Here is an 8,897-nt window from a genome sequence, read left to right as displayed (position 1 = left end):
CTTGTTCCTGTTCCAGAAACGATTAAAAGCAGCCGAGGCAGAAAGCAAGTTGAAGCAGGTCTACATTCCTAACTAGTGAGTGCACGTTTTTGGGTCAAATATTAGGTTTTTGAGAATATTGGAAAAATATTGGGTACATTGGTGTATCATAAAATAAGGTTTGGACTGTTGTTCCAGTCTTTTCGGCAATATTTCTGAGTTTTAAAAGCTGAGCATCACAAACCCACAAACCTTTCTCTCACTGTATTATTCATGACAGCTCTCAGTACAGTATCGGTGTTTCTGGCAGCAGGCTGATGAATGTTACTGTACACCGAGTACACAGAGTCTTATCTTTGCTTGGCTGACCCTGTCTCTTCTTTTGTGCCACAACAGTAACAAGCCAAACCCTAACCAGCTGAGTAACAATGTAAAGACAACTCTGGTGAATGGAGCAGCGGGTGCAGGGACCCCAGGAGCTCCAGGCTCAGCGCAGACCCCCGGCCTCGGCAGAGCCTGTGAAAGCTGCTACAGTAAGTCATTCACGTGTGTAAACCGCTGTCATGTAACTGCAGTGGCTGTTGTTTTTCTGTATTTATTGACCTGTTGTAATTAGATTCCTGTAAGTCTTGCTAAATTATACATGTACTTAGAATAAGTGCTTTGGCTTCCACAAGTCCTGTTACATGTAAAGGATAAGGCTGGTCATTTTCTATATTATCTTATTTGACTTGTGATTAAAATTGAGCACATGAGCATCTATTAATGATTGTGTGCGGCTTATGTGCCATCTTGTTGTTCTGTACTTATCTGTACGTGTTGCTGTGTTTAGCCAGCAGCTCCTACCAATGGTACTCGTGGGGACCTCCCAACATGCAGTGTCGCCTGTGTGCTTCATGCTGGACCTACTGGAAGAAGTATGGCGGCCTGAAGATGCCCACAAGACTTGATGGAGAGAGACCTGGACCCAACCGTAACAATATGGTACACACTAACACACACCAGAGGGTGGATATTGTTCAGCAGTGGCCTTAAGTTAATTATTAGTGAGTTTTAACTGTGAGTTTTGTTATTTGCATCAACCAGTGTGTTAATTGAAGCTGTTAATGAATGCACTGAGGCCACAAACACACATTACCATTTTGTACATTTGTTGTATCTATAACCGTTGTTGATCTGATCCTTCTTCCAGAGCCCCCACAGTCTGCCCCCGCGGCATAGCGGCAGCCCCAAGTTTGCAGTGAAGACACGACAGGCATTCTACCTGCAGACCACTGGGCTGACACGGATGGCTCGCCGCCTCTGCCAGGACATCATCAAGCCTAGATATCTGGCCAGGCACCCCTACCTCCCTGTCAACACGGCAGCCATCAAGGCAGAATGTGAGAAGCATTTCTTGTGACTGTATCACACATACAGTACCTGCTGTGTGCGCTTGTTCCAACAGTTTGTTGAAGTTGTATGTTCATATTGTAAAATTTGTGACATGAAATAGACTGTGTCATTACTGTTAAAGAGCCCAGTTTTAATTTAATTAGTTTTTAATGACTGTATTTTTATAATAAATTTCTGCAGGCGCCCTGCGGTTGCCAGATAGGCCAAAAAAGCCTTTGCCACTGAAACCTGTGGAGCGTAAACCTCTGGAGTCTGTGGTTCGGTATTTAGGTAAAAAGCCGCTCACCCAGTGCATCCCAGTTTACCTCTGAGTGTCTGTTTTAGTTCCACTTTTCCCTATGTGAGGTGTGAATGGACAGCTTATGTTTATTTTGTGAGACTTTGTTCCTAAAGTGAACACACAAGTAAATCTTAAGAACAAAATATGACATGTCTCTCTCCTGCGAGTGTGAGAAGAAGTGTTCTCAAACCGTAAATTATATCTTGCATGTTACAGATGTGCCAAGATGGTTCTTGGTATGTTTTCACCATGAGTCTCTCATCTTGTTCCAGGTCACTTATGATGACTTTATTCTGTCTGTGTAACCCTCAGTTACTAGTTGTTGTCAGCTTGACAGTCTGTTTTCTGCTGCTCTTCTTCTCTTTATGGTTCAGAAGCACACCCCCGTCCAGCCAAGCCTGACCCCCCAGCTCGTGGAGGGACCATCTCTACAGGCAGCCTAACACCCATAAAATCCTCCCCCATTCTCAACAACGGCTCGCCCACCATCCTGGGCAAACGCACCTATGAACAGCACAACGGACTGGATAGTGAGTGAAAGGAGCGAGTGTGTTTGTGTTTCAGCTTCATTGTTAAAGGGGCTCTCCAACAATTTTACACATTCACTTTAGCTTACTCCTCATAAGGAGAACTGCTCAGTTTGTGAAAACAGTTGAGTACTATCCTCTGTTTTTTTTTCTCATCCATTCTTGCTGCTTTTAAACTTATGTTTTGGGTCATTATCCAGTTGTAGGAGCCGTGACCTGTGACTGAGATGGCGTTCTGCACTGGGTTGTATGTTTCTCTTCAGAATATCTCAGTTATCTTCTGATTCTGTTGTTCCCTGCACAGCTTCAGGATGCCCTGTGCCGCATGCAGCAAAGTAGCCCACATTATACCTGAGACTCCTCCATGTTTGTAACTCACCAAAAAGCTCTCATTTCATTTAATCTATCCAGAGGATGTTGTCCCAGAAGCACTGTGGCTTGTCAGCCTGTGTTTTTAGTAAATTCTTGTCAGTTTTACCATAGAAAAGTAGCACAACATTTCGGTTGGTTACAATGTGTACTACTGTGTATACTACATACTAAGACAGTTGTTCGTGTACATAAAGTTATTTGTTAATGCTGTGATCAGCTTTGAAACAAATGTATTTTTAGTCATTACAGCATACTTTCAACTATATTAACTGCATTAGCACAAACTAAAGTTTATTATATGTTACATAAATATTAAAGCTTTAACATCCCTGCTAAATAATTCATATTTGAATATTTAAGGACAATATAAAGGCAGAGCTGAGCTCCTTGGCTACAACACACAGTTAAGATCCACTGCCGAGGGGTTAAGAGTGTGTTGGGCTCTTATTTTTTTGGGTTATGTCCCACTTTCTCTGTTCCCCATGAAACAAGAGAGGGGAAGAGACAGACTGAGAGGGTGCCAGAGAAAGACGGGGAGAGAGAGAGAGAGAGAGAGAGAGAGAGAGAGAGCGAGAGGATTGAATGGGCTTTGCTGCTGGAGGCCACAGTCTATGTTGTCATGGTAACAACAGAGAGGAGGAAGAGGAGGAGGAGGAGGGCTCAGTAAGTGTATCCTGAGGGAGAGCATCTCCACCGGTCTTTGAGCCCACCTCAGGCCTGGACTGGGATAACATAGCAGGAGGAGATTGGGTTGGAAATCAGCCAGGCTCTAGGATTAAGGGATTAGTTTTTATTCTTTATTCTAAACAGCAGCTCATCAACTTCATACAATGGTAATTTATCAGTATGCGAGAAAGGTGCTGTAAGCGTGTCTATTTTTATTATTTTGAAATTGTTAAACATAACAATTATGCATTATTTCTATTGTTGTAGTTGTTAAATCCGAAGCACTGTGGGGCTGCAGCGAACGGTTATTTTCTTTATCGATTAATTCGATGATTGTTTTCTCAGTTAATCGGCAATTTGTAAAGCTGCAGTGATTATTTGATAGATTTTTTTGGGGAGGGTAATCATTTAATTGTTTTATTCATTTTTCAAGCAAAATTGCCAAACATCTGCTGATTCTAGCTTCTCTGATTTGAGGATTTGAGCCTTGTCTTTGTCACATAAGATACCAAACTTAATATCCTTGTATTTGGCCTGTTGGTTTAAATTTTTTTTTAAACATTACTCTGGGCTCTGGGGAAATGGCAGTGGCCATTTTCTGATAATTTAAAGCCAAAACAATTATTCGATTAATCAAGAAAATACTCTGCAGGTAGGTTGATAATGAAATGAACCATTAGTTGCAGCCCTACTTGTTTGTGGTATGAAAACATCAGAAAACAGAGAAAAATATGTGTAAATGCCAGTGAGACTCTTTCAGCAACTTGATGTGGCATTGTGCAAAATCTAAAAACCTAAAAACTTTTGATTTACTATAGTGAAAGAGGAGGGAAAGCAGACAGTTCTCCCATCCATTATTCCTACCACTTATCTTGTAGAGCAGGGGTTCTCAGACTTAATATTCACAGGTCTGAATCTGATTTTTATTCAAAGTCAAAGGTCCAGAACGTAGATGCCGATTTCCTGAAAATCTCTAAATGTTCTTGGAACTCTAAAATAAGAAATGTGGGACCCTGATGACAGTTGTGTTGTGGGAATAGACTGAAAGAGGTTTATGGATGTTTTCTTTGAATAAAAGGGCTGGAATGAGGCACTAAAATTACTCAGTGAAGCCACTAGAGGGCAGAATATCGTATCCTTTCATACATTGTATCATGTATTGAGTGTTTGTTTCCACAGCCAACATTTTAGTGCTCTTCTTCCTCTGCAGGCTCTAAGTCCAAAGCCCTGACTCCACAGTGGGACATCATGGCCAAACGGGTGAGCGAGGTGGGGCGGCCCTTGGCCTCCCGGCAGGACGAGGTGCATGAACTGGACTGAAACGTTCTGGGAATGGACCTCTTCTGCAAACGCCAGAGAGGTGAAGCACACTGATGAGTTCTTAAGGGTTTTTTTTTTTGTTTTGTTTTTTTTTTGTTTTTTTACAAATCTGTGATTTAGAACTGATTTCCTCATCTTTTTTGTAGAAGTTAAAGTTGTTTTTTGTATGTTTTTTTTTTTTACAAAGGAAGCTGAAAAACAGAAAAATCATCACAAGAGAAGAGCGGAAAATGAGTGGTTGGCGTTTTTGCAATGAATTGATTATCAGAACAGTCTGATTAATTTTCTGTCCATCCCCTAATCATTTAAGCTCTGTTACTGTCACAAACCAAACCCGAGTTTACTTGGAAGTGGACTGACTAGGGACGCACAACATTAACCAATAATAAGCCAATTAATATTATCAGTTAAGTAAATAAAAATAAAAATAGACAGCAGTGCGCAGGTTTCCTTAGGCCGGCCAATCATTCCTGGGACATCAGTACTACCTCAGCAGGTACAGTGAGGCAAATAAGTATTTGATACACTGCCGATTTTTCAAGTTTTCCCACTTATAGAGAATGGACAGTTCTGTAATTTTCATCATACGTACACCTCAACTGTGAGAGACAGAATCTACCAAAAATTCCAGTAAATCACATTGTTAGATTTTTAAATAATTTCAATTTTATTGCATCAAATAAGTATTCGATCACCTACCAACCCGTAAAAATTCTGTCTCACAGACCTGTTAGTTTGTCTTTAAGAAGCCCTCCTATCCTCCACTCATTGCCTGTATTAATTGCACCTGTTTGAACTCGTTACCTGTATAAAAGACACCTGTCCACACACTCAGTCTAAAATTGTAGACCTGCACAAGGCTGGGATGGGCTACAGGACAATAGGCAAACAGCTTGGTGAGAAGGCAACAACTGTTGGCACAATTATTAGAAAATGGAAGAAATTCAAGAAGACTGTCAATCTCCCTCGGACTGGGGCTCCAAGCAAGATCTCACCTCGTGGATTATCAATGATCCTGAGAAAGGTGAGGGATCAGCCTAGAACTACACGGGAGGACCTGGTCAATGACCTGAAGAGAGCTGGGACCGCAGTCTCAACGGTTACCACTAGTAACACATGACACTGTCTTGGCTTAAAATCCTGCAGCGCACGCAGAGTCCCTCTGCTCAAGCCAGCACATGTCCAGGCCCATCTGAAGTTTGCCAAAGACCATCTGGATGATCCAGAGGAGGCATGGGAGAAAGTCATGTGGTCAGATGAGACCAAAATAGAACTTTTTGGTATAAACTCCACTCACCGTGTTTGGAGGAAGAAGAAGGATGAGTACAATCCCAAGAACATCATCCCAACCGTGAAGCATGGGGGTGGAAACATCATGCTTTGGGGGTGCTTTTCTGCGAAGGGGACATGATGACTGCACCGTATTGAGGAGAGGATGAATGGGGCCATTTATTGTGAGAGTTTGAACAACAACCTCCTTCCCTCAGTCAGAGCATTGAAGGTGGGTCCTGGCTGGGTCTTCCAACATGACAACGACCCAAAGCACACAGCCAGGATAACCAAGGAGTGGCTCCGTAAGAAGCATATCAAGGTTCTGGAGTGCTGCAGTGTGTGCAAACCTGGTCAACAACTACAGGAAACGTCTGACCTCCGTAATTGTAAACAAAGGTTTCAGTAGCAAATATTAAGTTCTATTTTTCTATTGTATCAAATACTTATTTCATGCAATAAAATGGAAATAAATTATTTAAAAATCTAACAATGTGATTTTCTGGAATGTTTTTGTAGATTTTGTCTCTCACAGTTGAGGTGTACCTACGATGAAAATTACAGATCTGTCCGTTCTTTGTAAGTGGCAAAACTTGAAAAATCACCAGTGTATCAAATACTTATTTGCCCCACTGTAGCTGTTCTCCACCGCGTCTCATAGTAATCAAACTGCCCACCAGACTAACCGCATTAGCATGTTGACATGTTGCTATTTCTGAACAAAAAAATCACTAGGCTGTAAGCTTTTTGTTTTGTTAACCTGTTGGGGGTTTTAATCATTAAGCCAAGAGCAGAGGAGGAGATTTTTATATGGCCTTACATGCTGGCAGTCGGACTGAATATCAATAGGCCTACATAATTTTAAAAAATAACACGGTGAAACTCAAAACAAGCTCTAGAACATACTTATAGAGATGTAGTAGTAATAAATAGATATCAATAAATGTTTTTTCTTCTCCAGCACATTGAGGACAATCCAGATCCACCATGATATGGTCTGGAGTTACCTGTAAGTACTGTGACAGTTAGAAGCCGTCTGTGTGAAGCTAATCTATTTTCAAGAATCCCCCGCAAAGTCCCTCTGTTAAAAACAAGGCACGTGCAGAAGAGGTTACAATTTGCCAAAGAACACATCAACTGGCCTAAAGAGAAATGGAGGAACATTTTGTGGACTGATGAGAGTAAAATTGTTCTTTTTGGGTCCAAGGGCCACAGACAGTTTGTGAGACGACCCCCAAACTCTGAATTCCAGCCACAGTACACAGTGAAGACAGTGAAGCATGGTGGTGCAAGCATCATGATATGGGCATGTTTCTCCTACTATGGTGTTGGGCCTATTTATCGCATACCAGGGATCATGGATCAGTTTGCATATGTCAAAATACTTGATGAGGTCATGTTGCCTTATGCTGAAGAGGACATGCCCTTGAAATGGTTGTTTCAACAAGACAATGACCCCAAACACACTAGTAAACGAGCAAAGTCTTGGTTCCAAACCAACAAAATTAATGTTATGGAGTGGCCAGCCCAATCCCCGGACCTTAATCCAATCGAGAACTTGTGGGGTGATATCAAAAATGCTGTTTCTGAAGCAAAACCAAGAAATGTAAATGAATTGTGGAATGTTGTTAAAGAATCATGGAGTGGAATAACAGCTGAAAGGTGCCACAAGTTGGTTGACTCCATGCCACACAGATGTGACGCAGTTATAAAAAACTGGTTTCATACAACTAAATATTAGTTTAGTGATTCACAGGATTGCTAAATCCTAGAAACAAAAACGTTTGTACAACATAGTTTTGTGTTTGTACAGTCAACGGCAGACACTGCTATTTTTTTGAACACACCCCTTTCAACTAATTGCCCAATTGCACAGCCTTAAGAGCGTGCATATCATGAATGCTGGGTGTTGTTTGCTTTCTGAGAATCTACTGCACCTACTGGTAACTTGTTTGCCATGTAGCAATAAAAAATATACTAAAAACCTGGATTATTCTGGTTAGTCACATTGTACTGCTATTATTTTGAACAATACTGTATAAGCACAATCATTTGTCTCACAGCCTGACAAGTATGCTAGATCATTGAAAGGGCTGGTCACGCCTTTTGTGTTTTTTTTTTTTTTGTTTTGTTTTGTTTTTGGGACCTGTGAGTAGCCCAACATTACTTTGTGAGAAATGGAACCAAGAGTAAGGGCTGTGAATTTTCCAGTTCATACCTGGAACAATGAACCGGTCTCTGTTGACGATCACTGTGTCTTGTGCTTTTCTCACAACAGAGGGGGACCTGACAGGAAAATGGTCCATAAGAGAGGCTGAAAGGAGTCGACAGCATTGGCCACCTTTCTTCAGCCAGCACGGGTCTCGATAATCGATCAGTTTGGCTGTGGTCAGTCAGAAGATGAGCCTAACTGTACAGGACTGTTTATTACTTCAGTTTCTCGTTATTACCGTCACTGTTGTTATAATTATATTGTTATAATTTTTTTTTTTTAACCAACTATAACTCAGCTTATTGTTTGTCGATCAAACGATGGAACTTATGAAGTTTCATGAAAAATGCTTGTAAAACCCTGTGGAAAAGGGTGGAAGGACTGTAACATAAGCCACTATGGGTTTTTTTGGGGGTAACAAGTTAAATTGAACAAGGAGACGTGTTTTTATTTCAGCGACACAAGTTCACTCCTTGTCATTTGCTTCATTTGAATGCTTTATGAGAAACATTTTGTTTTGTGAGCCAGCCCTGCTCTTCAGCCAGAGGTTTAACTTATTGAGAAAGACTTGTTTTTTGTACCTTTTTCACAAGTAATGCATCTATGCTTCAATAATGTAATTAAAAAAAGAATAATTGATTTTTCTCTCTATTTTTGGCGTCTGTGCACGGAAGTCAGCAGCGGCAGAACTTGCACTGTTTTTTTTGAAACCGGTATTGTTCTTACAAGTGTGCAAACAGGGTATATGCAAAATACGTTAAGATTTTCATTTCCAATTGATTCATGTATTTTGTGCCTAAAAAAAAAATCAGTATTTTAAAAGATTAAATACATAAACAAAAACATGTTTTGTAAGCTAAATACCACTAAAAAGCAG

At 40.8% G+C, this 8,897-nt stretch overlaps 1 protein-coding gene across 1 annotated transcript in view; it reads left to right on the top strand.

Moving 5' to 3' along the window:
- mta1 (metastasis associated 1) overlaps positions 1 to 8,659 on the top strand; it is a 36,755-nt gene extending 28,096 nt beyond the window's left edge. Inside the window, exons 11-18 of the mRNA XM_020607986.1 lie at positions 17 to 75; positions 376 to 512; positions 812 to 963; positions 1,172 to 1,361; positions 1,555 to 1,644; positions 2,029 to 2,184; positions 4,430 to 4,579; positions 8,087 to 8,659. Of these exons, the coding sequence (XP_020463642.1) occupies positions 17 to 75; positions 376 to 512; positions 812 to 963; positions 1,172 to 1,361; positions 1,555 to 1,644; positions 2,029 to 2,184; positions 4,430 to 4,539 (894 nt within the window). The 3' untranslated portion in view covers positions 4,540 to 4,579; positions 8,087 to 8,659. The remainder of the gene's footprint in view (positions 1 to 16; positions 76 to 375; positions 513 to 811; positions 964 to 1,171; positions 1,362 to 1,554; positions 1,645 to 2,028; positions 2,185 to 4,429; positions 4,580 to 8,086) is intronic.
- The last annotated feature ends 238 nt before the right edge of the window (positions 8,660 to 8,897 follow it).

The sequence above is a fragment of the Monopterus albus genome, unplaced genomic scaffold (genome assembly GCF_001952655.1).
Source record: "Monopterus albus unplaced genomic scaffold, M_albus_1.0 scaffold90.1, whole genome shotgun sequence".
Taxonomy (NCBI): Eukaryota; Metazoa; Chordata; class Actinopteri; order Synbranchiformes; family Synbranchidae; genus Monopterus; species Monopterus albus.
This window is presented reverse-complemented; position numbering and strand designations above follow the sequence as displayed.